General features: G+C 35.3%; 1 protein-coding gene across 12 annotated transcripts in view; it reads right to left on the reverse strand.

The window, feature by feature from the left end:
• Window positions 1-19083, reverse strand: part of KCNH8 (potassium voltage-gated channel subfamily H member 8) — a 395129-nt gene that overhangs the window by 4176 nt on the left and 371870 nt on the right. For 9 of the 12 annotated variants that reach the window (XM_054552527.2, XM_054552526.2, XM_054552530.2 and 6 more), the window contains 3 exons: window positions 17160-17515; window positions 15047-15156; window positions 12421-12497 (listed from right to left, as the gene is read on the reverse strand). In XM_054552527.2, coding sequence (XP_054408502.2) covers window positions 12421-12497; window positions 15047-15156; window positions 17160-17515 — 543 coding nt within the window. Of the gene's footprint in view, window positions 1-71; window positions 6951-12420; window positions 12498-15046; window positions 15157-17159; window positions 17516-19083 lie in introns of those variants that run through there. The other 3 variants (XM_054552535.2, XM_054552534.2, XM_002814019.5) reach the window with 3 other exon arrangements.

Here is a 19083-nt window from a genome sequence, read left to right on the forward strand (position 1 = left end):
TTTGCATAGACACATTCTTTTTTTACTGATATATAATAATTATACATATTTATAGGATGCATGTGATATTTTATATATGAATACAGTGTATAATGATCAAATCACGATAATTAGTATAACCACTATCTCAAACATTTATCATTTATTTGTGTTGGGAATATTTCAAATCTTCTCTTGTAGATATTTTGAAATATACAATAAGTTATTGTTAATTATATCACCCTACTGTGCTGTCAAACAGTGGCACTTACTCCTTTAATCTAACTGTACTTCTGTGCCCATTAACCAACCTGTCTTCATCCTAACCTCTGCCTTCCCAGCCTCTGGTAATCATCATTCTACTCTCTACCTCCATGAGATACATTTTTCTAGCTCCCACATATGAGTGAGGACATGCAATATTTGTCTTTCTGTGCCTGGCTTACCATGCATTTGCCACAACTTTGAGGCCATGAACTTAGAATGGGAATCCAGAGTCTTGACAGGATCCAGGAACATAAACAAGCACTAACATTTTCAGAAAACAAATTACTATCCTAGCTTGAACTAAAAGGAGCAAGTAACTCAAGGAAACAGAGGTTCCTTTAACTCTAGAGGGAAATAATCAATTTATGTTAGGGAAGATTCCTGTCACTGTGTCTCTGGGGATACACCCCTGAACCTTATTAAAGTTGCATGAGGGAATTAATTGTGTTAAGTAAGGGATCTCTCTTTTTACCGTGACAAAACCAGCTGTCACAAGGAGAGATGGCATTTCCTAGAAGTAGAGACTGTGGTGACAGTAAAGGTAACAACATACTGCCACAGAAAATGCCATCAAGTTTTACTGCATTTTTGTTTACTGCTTCCTGCTGTGCTTGCTATCAAAATTTATTCTAAAACAGGAAAGACCTCAGTCTTCATCAAATGTTGAAGGCAAAGAATGCAGTGTTTCTACTATCTGAGGGTGGTGGCTCAAGTGCTTCTCCGTAGCATGGTAAGAAGACACACATTTGCTAAAAAAGGATTGTTGGGGCTATTTTGTGAACAAAGCTCTGTCCACTCAAGAAGACATGTATACATACGTAACAAACCTGCACGTTGTGCACATGTACCCTATAACTTAAAGTATAATTAAAAGAAAAAAGAAGATACGTCTTCAAAATACAACTTAACTGCAAAGAGATATGTCAATTAAAACAAACAAAATCGTTCTGATCAAATGAGCCAAAGTTTTCCCACTTACCTCAACAGCAGCATAAAATATTTAAATGTTTCTGACACTCATATTAGAAAATACAGTCTTTTTGAGCAGGTAATACAAAGCCCTTCACAAACCCCACTTTATTTTTTAATGGCTCCATGTCCTGCATTTTCTCCCTTGCACACCATCAGATACAGTGAGCTTTACCCCTCACTGCCCTGGCGCATGCTATTCGTTCTGACTGTGGGCTCTTCTCTTCTGCCCTTCTCTGTCGGGCAAGAAAATCTTCTCCTTCAAACTTCTTCTAATACTTAATTTTCTCAGTAGAGCATTTCCTTGGCTTACTGACACTCACATAGCAGTTTTAGCCCTGACCACTTTGCATCACATGAGACTGTACCAACTAGTCTTTGAGTTCCTTGAGGGTAGAAACTGTTATCTCAGTATCTCCTGGTCTCAAGGCAATGCCTAGAACACAACATGCACTCAGCAAATCTTGAATGTAAAAATAAATATAATACCTCCATTTTGAAGGACTTTTGGTTGTTATATTGCCTTTGATTCTGATATTATTTTATATCATGATTTTACCGTAAATATTTTAGGGGAAAGTTGCCTGATACAAAATTGTATTGGAAAAGCTGTAACTGGCCATCTTCATTCCAAGTGTATATGCTAAAAGCAGGTATGACTGTTAGAATTCACATATACAACTTTCCTAAACCAAAGCCTTGACTATCCCTTCATTTTAAGTGCAGGTGGTATTTCTACTGTTAAGAATCCCTTTTCCCTTATTGTGTTTCCTTCATAATTGTAGAAATATGTCTCCGTTGGCCAAGGTTGCTGCTGGATTTCACTTGTCTTATTGCTTTGTCATCTGTCCCAGCATAAACTTGATTTCCATGGGTAGTTTTAATTCTCTGGGAAATTTCCCCCAATGAGTGATTCCTAGATCTCATAACTACATTATGAATGCCAAGTGACGCATTCAATTATTAAGAGTTGTTTATCAATTGAAATTTGGCAAACATTTTGCATCCCTGATTGCTTCTCTGGATAGCTATTGTAGATGTGGCCTTCAGATTCTTTCTATTTATAAAGACAGTGCATAAAGGAAACATAACAATATACATTCTTATTTGTTTATTAATTTACATTTTCTTTATCCACTTTCCCCTCTTCCTCTTTTTTTCTTCTTCCCCCTTCTCCTTCTTATTCTTCCATGGATAAGAATCCATCAGCCTGGAATTTAAAACTGTTGGCCAAACCAGTTTACCATCACCATCTGCATAACCAATTGTTCACATCCAAGATTTCTCTATCTCTTCCAGAATCCCAACTGTTAAAGAAAAGAAGTGATGAAAACACCATCTGTGCTTCCAAGTGGTACAGTTTTGTATCCAAAACTTTGAAGCACCTAAAGATTCCTCCCTTGTCTATTCTCCCAGCATCATGCATTAACCACACAAATCATTAGATGTTTTGCAGGCAACGCATTTGCTCTTGTTAAACAACATCTCCTGTCATGAATAAAAACCTATGTGACAACTGACTTGCCAACTGGCCATGATAATCCACACACTGATCCTTCTATACCTCTAAGAAGGGAATCACTGACTACCACAGCTTTTCTATTTCTGCTGTATCCAGGTTTCCTCAGAACTTCTGTTGGTTTAGAAATAGTCATTGTTGCCCTACATTTCCAGAGTATCTGGTTTACTCCTCTCATGTTTAATCAGCTTTATTGGTGTAATGCTACTTCTCACCCTCCTCTGTGTCATATTTCCATAAGGGCCTTGTTGTGAGGATTAAATAATATAACAGATATAAAACTTTAGTCCCCATATAACTGGTATCTTGTCAGAATTCCAGGTGGCTCAATTTGATAGTGGATTTGTGACACAGGCACTAAGCTTGGTAGAGAACTTCTGCAAGGCAGGGAATCCTAATCCAGAAAGTATTTAGCTTAAAGAAAAAAGAAACTACCGTTATCTCTATAACTATTCTTCTGCCTTAGCATGGAGAGATAAGCCATTCCTGGTAACAATTTTACATAACTAATATCAGAAGAAAAAGTCTTGAATTTTTAGTATTGCTTTGCATGGGTCTTTGCAGTAGCAAGTAGAAACAGCAATAATTGATGCCATTGGAAAATGTAGATTAAGGTCCTGTATTTCAAATCCAAAGTTTGAGCAACTGCATTCAGATGGATTAAAAATTCTCTATAAAGGATGTGTGAGCCAAAATGTAGGGATGTGCAGCCTGGTTTTGATCAGAATTGAATAAGGACCAGTGTGGAGCTGGGGGGGCAGGTAGGGCAGCTACTACATGTATTTATTGCTCTTTACAGTAGTCAAGCTCCTGTAAAAATCCTGCCACATACTATAACTCTACAAATCTTTGTTGATTCATTCAATGAATAGTGAATTGTATGGTGAATTTCTTATGACTTTTTGTTATTTTCAATTGAACTTAAGTAACTCACTTGCATCAATCGCCCCTAAACATCACTGAAAGATAAAGAAGTGTCAGTATATCTCTAGCAGGTAAGAATGTTTCATATAATATCCACGTCTCATGGAAGTCCCCAGCACTTCAAAATGGGAGCTTTCAAAACATTGTGTTACTAAATGGCTTAAATAATCTATCTGCGGTACTGGTGACCTATTATTCCAATAACACCATGCGTTGTCAGTGTCCACAGTTAGATTGTGTGTTTTTTGGTGTAAACACAGATTTACTGTTCTAGTGTGTGGTTAGATTGTGCCTTTTGGGAATAGAAGTATGAGTTTCTAATGCGGACAAGAGAAAAATTGTCTTTGACAATACCTTTCATCTCACATAAAATGACATATAATATCATATAAAATAGCTTTACTTCATTTTACATATGTTTTATATTTCTCCATCTTGGCTATTGGCATGATTGGTGTGAAATTCTTGCGCTTTGAGTATAACTGGAACTTCCGTTGATAGGCAGAGAAAAAATGTGATTTCCATTTTTGTGCATTCAGTGAGCAGATGGGGAATGCATCTGTTGACATAATCTTCTTAGCTTGAAGAGTTCTTGACCTGTCACTCAATTTTTGCCAAACATGTACACATTTTCCTGCTAGACACAATTTTCCTAAGGGGTACTAATTATACCAACCCTCCCCTGCCCCACTACTAATACATATACATTTTTACAAGCTATGATTTGGTAAATTAAATGGTTTTTCATTTAATCCTTTGTTATGTTGCATATTTATCATAAGATTCAGACATGTTCAAACAAACTCCATAAGCAGGCAAAACAAAAAAGACGATTGGCATAATTTCATTCTTGTGTCTTTTGCTTTACAAAGCATTCAGAACAAGTGATAGTCTTTTTATCTGTCAGCTAAAATAATAATCATACTCAGCACTTGCATACATTTCATCCATATGAGGACCTCAATCCCATTACTAATAAAAGTTGTCAATCTTTGTCTACAGCTGGAGAGACTAGAATGTTGGAAGGTAAAGTGGCTTGTTCTAGGTCACACAGGACTACTAACCAGGGTTTTACTTTTGCAGGTGCAGCCGATGTCTCTTAAATTATAATTAGGGAAGAATTACAAGTCTAGCATTACCAATACAAAATGACCAATTATAGTCTTGAAAGTGATTCAATGGCTTCGTTGAGCTTCTGCAAGCTCAGGCCTTTGGACATTACTTCAGCTGTACCATGGTAATCTATTATTTATCAACCCTTTGACTGCTTTTGTCATCTGTTTTCCTGGTTTCTGTGACAAAGTTTGATTAGTATTCAAATTGCTGTCTGGCTAAGGGATCTTTACTGCTATCAGTAAACATCAAATGAAAGTTTGTCTGCTCTCAGAATACTGGTTGTATAGAACAGTGCTTGTCAAACTTTAATGTGTATAGGAATCATCTGGGGATTTAGACAAAGAGTATACTCAGATGCAGTAGGTCTTGGGTGGGGCCTGAGATTCTGCATTTCTAATAAGCTCAAGTTGATGCCAATGCTGCTAGTTCATGCTCTACAGACAGATCCTTAGCCCCAATATATTTTGAAATTTATTTTTTTATTTTGATTTTTTAAATTGACAAAAATAATATATATTTATGTTATATTACTTGATGTTTTGATATATGTATACACTGTGGAATGACTAAGTTGAGCTTATTAGCATATCTGTTACCTCACATCCTTACCACTTTTTCTGTGGTAAGATCTACTCTTTTAGCAATTTTCAGATATACAATACATTGTTATTAACTGTAGTCACTATGTCACTACAAAACAAAAGAGCACAGCTTCTGACAACCGACCTTTTCCACCCAGCCTTCTCTAACTCATGTTTCTGTAACTGCTCTCTACTCTGGCCCCTTCTGACCTAGGAGTTGTGGTGAACTTCTGCTGTTATTATCAAGAGGGGTGGTTCTACCCCTTGTGGTTTCCCTATACTCTACTAACTTCTTTGTAAATAACCTTTTAATTCAACATGCTAAAATTGCCCATTTGGAATGTAACACTGGTTTTTACTTGGGCCCTTACTGATATATCCATTTAGTCCTTCTATTCAAAGATGAGAAGAGTCCTATCTATAAGCAATTATAGGCAAAGAGGACGAAAACAACCAGTCTCCAAAAGTTACATGCATTTTAAATCCACACCTCGCAGGAGAAGCTTTCTGAATGGCATACATTTTTTTTTCTTTTGAGAGATCCACATTGTTATTTAGAATTTTTTAAAGTCAGTAAAATTCTCATGAGAGTTATAAATCTGCCTATTTATACAGGCTTAAGAACTGGAAAATAACCAAAAGGAGTTCTACAAAACATAAATTAGTTGGAAACATTCCAGGTTAAAAACCTATGTCCACAAAACGTAGTATTAACATCAATAACACATATCTAAAAATTAAAAGAAAAACTGTTGGTTTTGCCAGCAGTTAAATGAATTTTGTCGTTCTAGGTCAAAAAGTGAATGTACAGTCTTTGTTTATGTTTTGCTTTGAAAATTGATGATCAAGAACTATATATGATCAGGATGAAGAAGAAAAAAGCCTATATAGACAAATCTTGGAATGACCTGACAATTCTGTCAGTGTGTTTCAGTTGACTCAATTGTCAATGAAAAGATATAATGGCAACACTAATTCAGAGGACTAAGGAATCAACTTTACCATAAGATGTTACTCATGCAGGTTTCCTTATGTGAAATATTAGTAGTATCCTGTTTCTGTAGGCATTTAGAAGAGTAGTAAAGCAACTCTTAAATAAAAAACAGCCTCTCTTATTATTCCATCTCTTTGACTCAAGGAGATTTCATTAATCTATTAGCTTTGTCAAGTATAACCTAGACAACAACTGAGATTCTTTCTCTGTTTTCCAGTGGAAGGCCTTTTATTGCTGGTATTTTTTTACTTTGATAATATATAATACATTTAATTGGGGGATATTTGGAATTGAATTCTGAGCAAAATTAAATGAGAAACAAAATTTTCCTATTAGGTTTTAGGTGCTATGGTAGATATTATTAGTGTTTGCCAGTATCCAGTTTTCTATTTCTTTTAGGATATACAAAAGCTTACACTTTCTGTTCCAACTGAAATTAACTGTGCCCATGGAATTAGTTCTGCTTAATAAAATACCGACAGAAATGATGTGTTTATCTTTCAAACCGAACAACTGTGCTCCACACTTCAAATGGAAAACAGCCAAGCAGTGACATTCCAGATGGTGCAGCCCCTTCTGCTGACCTGTGTCAGGCATTTTGCTTGAACGAGAAATAAATTTTAATCAATTTGGAGTTTGTTACCTCAGTATAATTTATAACAGTGCTTATCTGATAATGGCGGGACTCTTCAATATGTTAGAAACAGTAACTGGACTTTTTGAGGAGTTGAAAATGAGAAAATAAAGCTAAAAGATCCTGATATTACAAAATTAAATTTGAAATCTAACTTTTAGGTCATAGTGATGATATAAAATAATTTTCTCTAAAGCCTTAGGATAATAGTGCATATAAGGACATTTCTGTAATATCTATTTTTAAAGGACATGACTGACCTATTATCCAATTATGAAATGTAATGCAAACACAGTCATTCCTAAAAAAAGAGGCCTTTCTTTTGGACTCAATAGCAATAAAAGCTTGGTCTCTAAAATGCTAGAGCCCAAGTTGATACGAATGGGCTTCTCATATCACTTAAAGTTAACAACGTGCTAATGTGTTATAGCAAACAACCCCATATCACTCAGATTCCCAGCAAAGTAGTGAGCCTCAGTAATTGAACTCAGCTCTCTCAAATATTGGTTCTCATCACACATATATATGCATAACTTACACTATACCAAGTTGTAAAGGGTAAAACTGAAATACTTTCTAAATTCTGGAGTTTGAGAAAGTGTTTAATTTATCTCACAAAGAAAACCATGACATCTTTTGCTATGGCAAAATGTAAAAAAAATTTTAGATCCAATCAGAGCCTAAAAAGAATTATATCGCTAAAGGGGAAAATAATTATTCCCATCAAAGCAGTTTAGACATTGAAACAGGCCAATGACTTCAACTGTAAAGGAAGCCACTGGACTGACAAACAGAAGACATTTGTTGGATGTGATAGTAAATTTTGTATGCCAGCTTGACTGGGTCATGGGGTGCCCAGATGTTTGGCAGATTATTCTGGGTGTGTCTTTGAGTGTATTTCTGGATGAGATTAGCATTTGAATCAGTAGACTGAATATAGCATACTGCCCTCCCTAATGTGGGTGGGCCTCATCCAATCAGTTGAAGGTCTGAATAGAACAAAAAGTCTAGGTAAATGGAAACTCTTCCTGCCTGCCTGTTTGAGCTATAAAACATTGGTCTTTCCCTAGCTTTGGACTTGAACTGAAAAAAAAAAAAAAAAAAAAAAAAAAAAATCAGCTCTTTTTGAGTCCCAAGCCTTATGGCTTTTGAAATGGGACTGACACCACTGGCTCTCCTGGTTTTTAGGACTTCAGAATCAGAATGGAACTACACCATCAGATCTCCTGGTTCTCCAGTTTGCCAACTGCAGATCATGAGACCTCTCAGCCTCAATAATCAATTAATACAAGTTGCTGTGTTTCTACAAAGCTCATTTTTTTTTGTTTAGGCATGTTACACATTTTATTCTCCTCAGTATGTTTAAGATTCAAGATGGATTAAAATCACCTAATATTAACTCTGACCCCTTTACATATACACAAAATAAAATGATAAAATACAGCAAGTAGAGTATTTAAACCAAAGCATGCTTGGGTGAGTAAGGATGAATTAACAAGCTACCTGTTTTCTCTCATTTTATAGATGCAGATATGGCTATGTTTACCTTTCTGTTAAGCTTGGCAGGTTATTTTCCATCTGGTTTTTATTATCATTTTGCCAATTATATGTTTATTATAATATCAGGTAATGGTTAAACATTGTTAAACTAGTATATGCATCTATTTGCTACTCAATCCATAAGTCTTACAGAATAAGTGTTTTTTAAAAATAATACAGTAGCACAATTACAATCAAACTAGTTAAGATGCTTTGAAATATCATTAATCTGCCATTTTGTTTTCCATTCTAATTTCATATTGAGTATGTTTATAGCAAAAAGAAAGTCTCTTAGGTGAAAATGGTGATTTTCATAACCAAATGTGTTCTTCTTAGGTCCATTCATTTTCATTTTATTCTATAAACATTGATCCTCTCTCACTTATTACTCTACTGGGCACTGTTAGGTAGAAGGAGGATGCTTATATGAGAGTCACCGTTTGTTGAATCAAAGCATAACCTTGTATGAGGATGGAATCAACATTTATTGACCACTTATTAAGGGAAGATATTGTGCTCAGTGCTTTACATATGATATTAACTTCTGACAACAATCCTTGATTACAGGTTCTATTATTATCATTTAATAGAGGACAAATCTAAGCTTAGGGAAAGTAAACACCTTGTTGAAATCACAGAATAGGAATCTAAATATTTGTCTCTTTCCAAAGTGAATTCTCTTTCTTCCATAGTGTGTTTTATGCCTTCTGCCTGCTGTGCCAGAGCACGCAGTCTCCCTTGGTAAGCTTTGCCTCTGTATCTTTCTGGGTCAGCCAGATTTCAGAAATGAGAATGCACTCTAACCTTCACCTACAAACCTTTTCAGAAGTGGAGCATTTGACTTACACAGCCCATGGCCCCTATCGTGACATTTTTGTAATTTTCAAAGAGTTTCCTTAGAGTCGCACTATTTCATACTATGCTGTAAAGCAATGGCAATGTGGTCAAAGTGTTCTAATATTAGCAGCTGCCCCACATCTTTTAAACTCTCCTAACTATTCTGTGAATGTAGGTAATTACCAATATTATTCCTTTTCAGATTTTAGTTCTGTATTTAGCTTGCAGATTATGATTATGAAATGTACACACTGATGAACACTTTCTTTATGTCTTAAATCTTTAAACAAATATCAGAATAGAGATTCTGCAGTGCTCTGACACCCCACACAAAGGCCCACAGTCTGCGTGGCATGTGTCACACATATTTTGGGTTGTCCTTTTCGTGGTAGAGTTTTTTTCATGCAGTGCATCCCACATTTATTATCAGTTCTTCTCTTGCTTGCTATTAACCGAATTTATTCTTTGAAATAAATTCAAAGAATAAAGCAATCAAATGATGACACACATTAGCAGTAGAAAATAGGCAAAATGGTAAAATTAGGCTTGGACTTTTAAAAAGTTTTTTTCTATATAAACTATCATTTTACAGAAAGATGAGGAAGAGAAAAATAGGTTAGAAGAGGGGTAATTTTACAGTTTGAAGTCCATTTGTATTTTTATTCTGCCCATCTTAGTGGGTTTTTATGCACTATTCCAAAGGGTCAAAACTGTGTATAAATTAAATTATGTGTGAAGGATAAGATTTTTCTACTTACTCTTCGACCATGAATAAATCAGATACTTTCCTTTATGGAAAACCTAATTCTTTGGGAAAGAATAGTTGGACCTTGATATTTTATCTTTCCCTTTTTATTTAAATGTTTGACAAGATAAAAAGATGTATGTCATCTCGGGGGGCTAGGGGAGGGATAGCATTAGGAGAAATACCTAATGTAGATGACGGGTTGACAGGTACAGCAAACCACCATGGCACGTGTATACCTATGTAACAAACCTGCACGTTCTGCACATGTACCACAGAACTTAAAGTATAATTTTTTAAAAAAAGAAAAGAAATCGTGAATACAGGATCATACTGGGAAGACATTTTGTTTTTAAAATGGTAATTTTTTTTTTTGTTAATGGATCTACCCCTGATTCACATTGTCAAAGGAAAATAACAAACTGTGTGGATTTACAGCCCTAACTTGGAAAAATTATCTGCATTCCTAAAGGTGAACATATAGACATTTTTTCTCAGAAGAATCACTAACTCTAATATTTGAACTAAGATATAGGTCAGTTTTTAAAATTATTAAATGCCCTTCTCAAATATGAGAGGAAAGAATTTAAATGGTATTGATGGGTGGTTTTACTTAAGAGCAGTATCTGAAGAGAAACTGTTCAACAGAAGGTTAACATCCAGTTCTCCAACAGGGAGTTACATTAGTTTTGTTTTGGGTTTCGGTGTTTTTTTTGTTTTGTTTTTTTGTTTTAACAAGAGGTTATTTGGGTGATCCAGTGCATGGCTGAGTCTTTGTGATTTAAGTATTTTCAAGCCAGTTAGTGGACCATCTAGTTTTCCTTTTCTGCCTTGTTAGTCTGTCCTTCGGCTCTCTTACTTCTTATTACCAACAATCTCAGCTCCAGAGAGGGCAGGTGCAGAAGGGAGATGGTAGTAAAACATAAATCTCCACGAAGCTGAAGAAACACAGGTTTAAGAGAAACCTGCAGATTTTATGACAAGCTACTCAGTCTGCCCTTATTACAGATAACTGGAAGCTGATTATATGAACTTCATTTTTCATAAATCTCATCAATACCGTCACGTGATTACATTTTCCCCAAGGTGTCATCAAATCAACTATTAATAAGACTTTACTCCTAGAAAAGGATTCTATTGCACTGTCTGTCCCTGCCCACATGCCCTTGCCTGGGTCTACCCTGGTCACCAAAGACAGGCACAGGTTTTGCTGCATATTCTCACCTGAGCAATTTTTTTTTCCTTCAGGCCTGCCTGAAGAGCCTCAACTCCACTTTTCCTTGCTTCTTGGTTGAATAATTTTGAGTTGTCCTACATAGTCACTCAGAGGTCTCCAGTGGGACTGAGCCCCAGTTGTTTACAAGTTTAACTGTCTCACTAACACATCCTTCTGTTTTGCTTTCCTTCCTTTTCTGTCTTACTTCTCTATTCTTTAATTATACTTCCTGTATCACTTTTCAAATAAACTATTTGCACCCATATAGTCTCAGAACTTGTTTTATTTTATTTTAATGAGAGAGACCTCAATTAAGACAGTAATCAAGAAAGTATCTTATTTTTGTATTTATTTCTATAAAATTGCCAGCAAAGGCAGATTTATAGAAATAAAAAGTAGATAAGTAGTTGCCTAGGGCTGGACATAAGAATAGAGATTAACTATAAAATGAGTATAAGAGATCTTATTGGGGGAAGAAAATATATCCTAAAACTGATTTATAGATGATGGATTCAATAAAGTTACTAAAACTCACTGGATTGTATTGGTGAAATGGACAAATTTTATGATATATAAATATACCTCAATAAAACTGTTAAAAATGAACAGATAGTAAGATTTAGAGAGGTAAAGTACCCAAGGTGACACAAGCAAATACAAGTCAGAGGAAAGAACAGAGTTCAGGCCATTTGACTACACTGAGAAACAGCATTCTTCTGTGAACTTGTGACCTTGCTTTAACTCATTAAAAATGGAAGGTCACAAAAAAGTTTAAAACGTACCAATTAAACCAAATATGCATATATCTAAGACACTTTATGCTAAATGATTGACCTAGATTATTTTATTTAATTTCACAAGGGGCCATAAGGCAGGCATTATTATTCTTCCCTTCTTACACATGGGGAAGTGGAGCTTGAGAGAAGGTAAGTGACTTGTCAGAGGTCACACAACTTACATGAGGCAGAGCAGAGATTCACCCATGGTGGTCTCATTCTGGAATGCATGCCTGTAACTACTATATTACACTGCTTCTGCGAGTAACTAGGATTTATATCTCCTCTTACCATTTAAGCATGACCAAAGAAAGAGCTCCATACCTCACTGTTGAGTTTGTTTATCTGCTGCTTGGTCTCCTCTGCTTTGATGAAGAGAACAGCAGCTCCAATCTCTGGATCTGAAAAGTGACACACACACAGAATAAGTCCTTTAGGAATAAACCTCATATTTGAGGATTGAGGCAATTAGAATATGAAAGAAAGTCCGCGCTATCACTTTTAACCTTTTCTGATGTCTGTGCACTGTACTGTCTTTTCGGGATCAGGCAAGCTTTTTGTATTCCTCTGGATGGCACCAGATATACTCTCTGGACACATACCATGGTGGTGATTGCACCCACAGTGACTGGATGTGTCCATTGCAAACACCCCATTTCCCCGAGTACAGTCACCACCATGTTCCAAGATGGCACATTTTCTTTTCTTTGACCATTGTTTAAAACTGTATCATAGTCAGTGCTCAAGCCATAGAAAAGGGATATTATTTTTCTTCTCTCGTTCCATTCTAAACATTGATTCATGTGCCCATGAGCATAGTTTCCTCCCACATATATATCAGATACTAATATCCACTGCAGGTTGCCTTTCTCTTCCTGCGTCACTCTAAAGGGTAATTTCTCCCAGTTTTTAGTTCTTCTTCTCCACTTTTTCTCTACTTTGCTCTTCCAAATATATTTATTTCTGTCAGGGACAAGAGTACAGGTGAGTCAGTGCCAGCTTGAGTGGAAAAGATTTGACAGATAAGACCATCCTAATTCTGGTCAATTATGAGGAGAAAACTTGTTGGTGGGGGAAGAAAAGTAGTTCAAAACAGTCTGAAATAGAGTAGTAAGAAATTGTTTTGCAGATATATCTTGCAGAGATAATCCATTCATTCAACGAATCGCCAGCCCTCTTTTAGAGTAGATAGCAACCAATAAAGAAAATATAGTTGACACTCATGGAGCTTAGAGTTGAGCAGGAAAAATAAACATTTAAAAAGTAGGCCAGGCATGGTGGCTCATGCTTGTAATCCCAGCATTTTGTGAGGTTGAGACAGGAGGATTCCTTGAGCCCAGGAGTTCAAGACTAGCCTGGGCAACATAGGGAGATCCCATCTCTACTAAAAAAGTAAAATAACTTATATAAAGTAATTATGCAATAGGTTTGAATTTCATACTAAGGGCAATAGAAAGCCATATTAGGGTTTTAAGCATAGGAATAGAGTAATACAAATAAATTTGAATTAATAAAATTCACTTTGCATGGAAAACAGTGTGAGGTCAAAGAAAAGACTTTGGTAGCAATGCAAGCAAGAGATAGATATAGCTAGAGAAAGAGTGGTAGCAGTAATGGTAGAAAGTCTTAGAGAGAACTGAGATATTTTGGAAGTTGCTTCTAGAAAACTTGTTGCTTGAATGCATAAACGTAGGGGTAGGTGATAGGCTAAGGAAGAGGAGGAAGCTAAGAGAGTGGTAGGACTAGAAATATGTGGATGAAATGGTGAGTTTCTGTGCACTGTCTCTAGTTGAACCAAAAAGGTAAACATCCAATTGAGGTGTCAACAGGCTTTTATTGCAAATATACCAGTTTGATGATAACTATGATTTCTTTGCTCCTTGGTCCAAGCACAGTAATATCAACATATGTAAGTCAATTAAATCAATAAATCAATACTGTACTCCTTATCCTTTTGCATTTTCCTCACTTCACACTCCCAATCAAGGAATTTCACAAGTATCCCTTAGTTTCCCAAGAAGATGATGAGTGCTGGAAAGAATTACTGATTCAGATGAAATGCTGGTATTCTACCAGAGAAACATCTCCAGAACTGTACATTCAAATGTCTTTCTTGGGCTTGGCTTTGTTCATAAAGGGATTTGCTAATTATCAAGACATTCTAATACAAGGATTTTAGAACTTGGTAGGAAGGGAAGGGGAGGTTGGGTGAGGATTGCTGGCCTTGTATTAGGTAGTTTGCTGGTAATTGTTTTGGATTGTCTCTGCCTATTCAGCACATGTTCACTATTCTCTTTTTATCAAATACAGGTGTGTCTTCTTTAGAGTTTATTTGTCATTTTATTTGTCTTGTTGACAGAATCCCTCTTACGAGCAACAAACTCAATATTGAAAAGTAAAGAGAGGGATTTGGGCTAGAGTTGGAGGTACCTTCACATTAATTCACCATCACTAAAGGTTAACACAATCACATAGTTCTCCATCATTTCTAACATGCTTATATCTTTCTGAAGTTGTTTATCGTCTGGAAAACTGCAAGTATATAACCTCACACTGAATAAATTGGTTAAATATAACCAATGTTCCCTCAGTGCACAATCAACATGGCATTTCCTCTAGATAATGTTTTTATGGATTAATCTAAATTTATAATAGTAAAACACGGCTATCCTCTGATGAATAGCAGAAATTTGAGTCTCCTGGCATATCAATTACCTTGGCTGCTAAATGGTAGCTCATCCAATCTGGACAGAGAAATGATCACAAATGACATCTTAACTTGGAAATGGCATAAACTCATGTGAAATTATTCAATGGTATTGGTAAGGTTCTATGACAGGGAGAATATTCTAAGGACAGGAAAGCAAAAAAAAAAAAAAATGCCCATAACAAACATTACAAGTCAATAAGAAATATTGTACCTTAGGAGAAGACTAAATATAGATCTTACCTCCAAGAGGAGGAGAAATTCTGGGCTCTGATCTGATTCGTTCAGAGCCAAAATCAAAAGTCTGACTTTCTTCACTGCTGTTTCCATCTTCAATTCCATCAACGATCCTACTTAAAATAAAGGAAATTGACTGGCTGTGGATTCATATTCATGGATTCCAGTATTTTTAAAGAGTTAAAAGATATTATGTTAAATTTCTAAATTCTAGATACTCTAGAGCTGAGCTATTCAATATAGTAACCATTAGCCTTATATTGCTATTGAGTACTTGAAATGTGGTTTGTGCAAATTGAGATGTGCTGTAAAAATACAATACACACTGGATTTTGAAGAATATGGTTAAAAAATGTAAATTATTTCACTGAGTATTTTTATATTGTTCAAATTTAAAATAATATTTGGAACATATTCAGTCAAATAAAATATATTATTAAAATTAATTTCACTTTTATCACGCTTAAAAATGTAGCTGTTAGATAATTTAAAAGTATATATGTAGCTCACAATTTTATATCACATTATATTTTTTATCACACACTACTGTTGTAGACAGAGGCTCTTTTACTTATTCTCAGATTCAAAACTTTAAGGTATGGTATAAAAGTCCTCTTACCTAAATTCATGTGAAATCACTACTCTCCAGGTTTTAACCCTTAGCATCACAGAAAATAAATTTGATTACACCTCTACTCTAGACTTAGAGAAAATTCTAAATGTCAGAGTTAAATAATTATATTTAAATCAGTATTTAGTCTTCTTTTCATGGTAAATAGTATCTAACCCACTCATTATTTAAAAAAAATACAAGTCTATTGTAGAAAATTTAAACATAAAGGTAACAAAAAACCAGAAAATAAAAATCACCTGTGATCTACTACTATAGTCAATATTTTGATGTATGTCCTCAAAATATTATTTTCTCTATAAAGGAACATATATTCTTTTTATAAATGTAAGATTACGTTGTATATAAACCTTTCTTTCTCAGCTCCAGTACAGTCTCTTCCTATTTATAATTTATTATGTTTAATTTTAGTATAAACTTACGAAGAAGAGTTAAGCAATATTTTCAAATTACCATCTCCAACTGAATTCTTGAAAATATATCATCCGACTACTTTTTGCTAAACCTATTTTGTTTATCTTTTCCTTAATATTTTATCTTAATGAATAAGAATGTTGTTCAAATAAATAATAAAAATATAGTATTTGAGAAAGATCACTTGCTTTATAAATAGAAAAACAAACTTTGAATCCACCTTTCAATACTTAATATCTCTGAGATCTTCAAAAAAATATTTACCCTTCGAATTTCACTTCTTACAACTTTATAATAGAGATAACACGAACTACTTTATAGGGTTCTGAGAAGATTAAATGCAATTGTGAATGTGAAATTATCTAGCAAAATACATGAAACATAAAAAGTAATACATATGTTTTTCATGTTTTATTGATTATTATTCAGCTGTTATGTGATTTTGATGATGGCTATTGCTTTTCTACACCACGGCCTACCCCTGAACATCTTCAGAATCAGGATTTTTCACGCTTTCAATCACCTTTAGTGGATTCTAAAGTGATTTTTAAGAAATGAAAAATGAAACCATGCTGTGTTACTTATTGAAGAGACCAGAAATAAAACTAAGTTTTATCCATCCTTGATAATAAGGCAAGAATAGTATGAAAAATAAAAATCTGCATTTCATTTTCTTCCTAATTTCAACTCGTTGCTTATGAAACTTTTGGTAAGATCAAGCATTGAGGGGATAACATGGATGGAGTTTGTTCCATTTCTTTTATTTTCACTATAAATCATAAAATCACAATGTAGGAATATACATTTAACATAATAGGTAGTGCAAAATGAATAAAACGAGTAAAGAAGGATTTCTGAACATTTAGTATTTTGAGAACATATTTTGCCCATCCTGCATGCACACACACACTTGCACATACACTCAAAAAATTGCCCACAAAACTCAGAAAAGCTGAGGATTCCAGGCTAGGAATCTGTGGAGTAGAAAGGCTCAGAAGGCTGAAGTCAGGTACTACACTCTGTATAAAAGGCAGCCACGTTCACGTGAGAAAGTTATATGATATGAACTCTTACCTTGGACTGAGGTCTGGGGGTCCAGCATTATTCAAAGTTGAAAGTTGCAATTTCAAGTTCTTCTCTTTCCTTTTATTATGGTTGGGGGGGTCAATTTCCTGCTTGGTTTTGGGGGAATTTGACCTGGAGACTCTGATAGGCGAGTGAAAGGGCACCGTTCCCGAGGCCAGTTGCTTTAAGCTTAAGCCCAAGTAGGTTTTATTGCTTCCAACCTTCTTGTTGCGTGAAGAAGATCCCCTTGTGCAGATGGGAGAGATGGAGACTGCCTCCTCTTCCTCCCCCTCCTCCTCCTCTTCCTCATCTTCCACAATGGATGGGAGTCGCTTGTTGATGCTGCCATTTCCCTTGGGCTCTGACTAAATCAGTGGATAATATAAATTAGTACAGACTGCAAAAACCGCAGAAAAGGTATATCATTAATGCTGGAGGTCTCATTTGAACAAAGTCAAATCTCTTAGAGACTTACTTTTCATTAAAACCGAAGTCTTTGCAGATTTTGTTATTATTTTATCAGGTGTTAAAGGTCTTCCCACTTCCGCTCTTCTCCAGGTTTACTCTCTATGCTTTCTTGATTTTTAGCCCCTGATTTTAACCCTTCTCTTGGTCTTTTAAACTGTCTTCATGGGGAGCCACGTGAAAGGTGCATTATACCAGGTTTGCAACTAGATTTTAATCAGCCTGTCATTTGTAATAGTATATGATGGCATGCTCTTAGAAATAAAGACATTTTCCATTTTAATGGAGGGTCTTAGGCCTTGTTATTTAAAATTACAGGGTCTTTACTGGAACTTTACATGGAGATTAACCAGCAAAATTGCATTATTCTTGAGAATAAAAAGCTTTCCTATTTTGGATCACATGAATGGAAGAAGATCAGAAGTATTCTCAGCTACTCTGCTTCCTGTTCTCCTTGTTCTTTCCAGTCACTAGCAAGAAAAGAAGCAAACCACCTGGTCTGCTTCCTTTGAAAAGCTTGGAAAAGGAAGGAAAAATAGTCTTGCCAAAACCCATCCTATAACTACTGGACTCTTGACTGGGATCATTCAACTGTGTAGACTAAGAAGAGGAAAGAAAGAGTGTGGGAAAAGACAATTGAGGTGATGATGGAAAGGCCAGGGCAGTGAACGCAGCAGAGGCTAACTAGTGGCCCTCAACACAGTCACTGTAATAGTGTGTGCTTCTTGCTTTGCCCCAGACATGGCTTCTCTGCTCACTTTTCTGTGCCTCTGTCTTTTTTGAAAATTGAATCCCTTATATCTGATCATGAATAATTTATGATAAAAATAAGGCAAAGAACTGAAAATCCCTAAGATTACTATTCAGACTCTGGGCTGTCATGGTTATTGACTTAAATGAATAGTTGTTTTTTTGGTGTATATGGATTTTGGTGTATATGGATTTTTTGGTGTATATGGTGTATATATTACAGGTATAATAACAGATCTAACATTGCAGTGACTTATAGGCAATAGCCCGTTCAGTTTAGGCCACAGGTGCTGAGTGAAATGCACAGTTTACTTATGAAGTTCTTGTACTTTAATCTTATTGGCTCAAAATTTCTTGAAGAAATGGCATTCTTAGACTCATCTTTCCAAATACGTATGGTTATTTTAATTAATGACGAGGGCATACTTTTTTTTTTTTTGCTGGCATAGTCATGATGTTACTCTTGTTTGTTTTTCACAGCATTTAAAACTCTGTGTTTTTAACAAAAATTGGGCCTACATGGAATTACAGGGGAACATTTGTACACTAGCATCGTTGGATAGAAAAATTAGTTTACCCAGCTAAAGACACAACAGGGCAAACTTAATCTAAGAAATGAGAAAAAATGAGCGCATTCTCTAATTAGAATTCTGTTTACATTTGCATTGGCAAGTTAATCATTCCTTTGTTTCAAGAAGCCTCTATTGGCTCTAATTGA

Source organism: Pongo abelii, chromosome 2 (assembly GCF_028885655.2).
Source record: "Pongo abelii isolate AG06213 chromosome 2, NHGRI_mPonAbe1-v2.0_pri, whole genome shotgun sequence".
Classification (NCBI taxonomy): Eukaryota; Metazoa; Chordata; class Mammalia; order Primates; family Hominidae; genus Pongo; species Pongo abelii.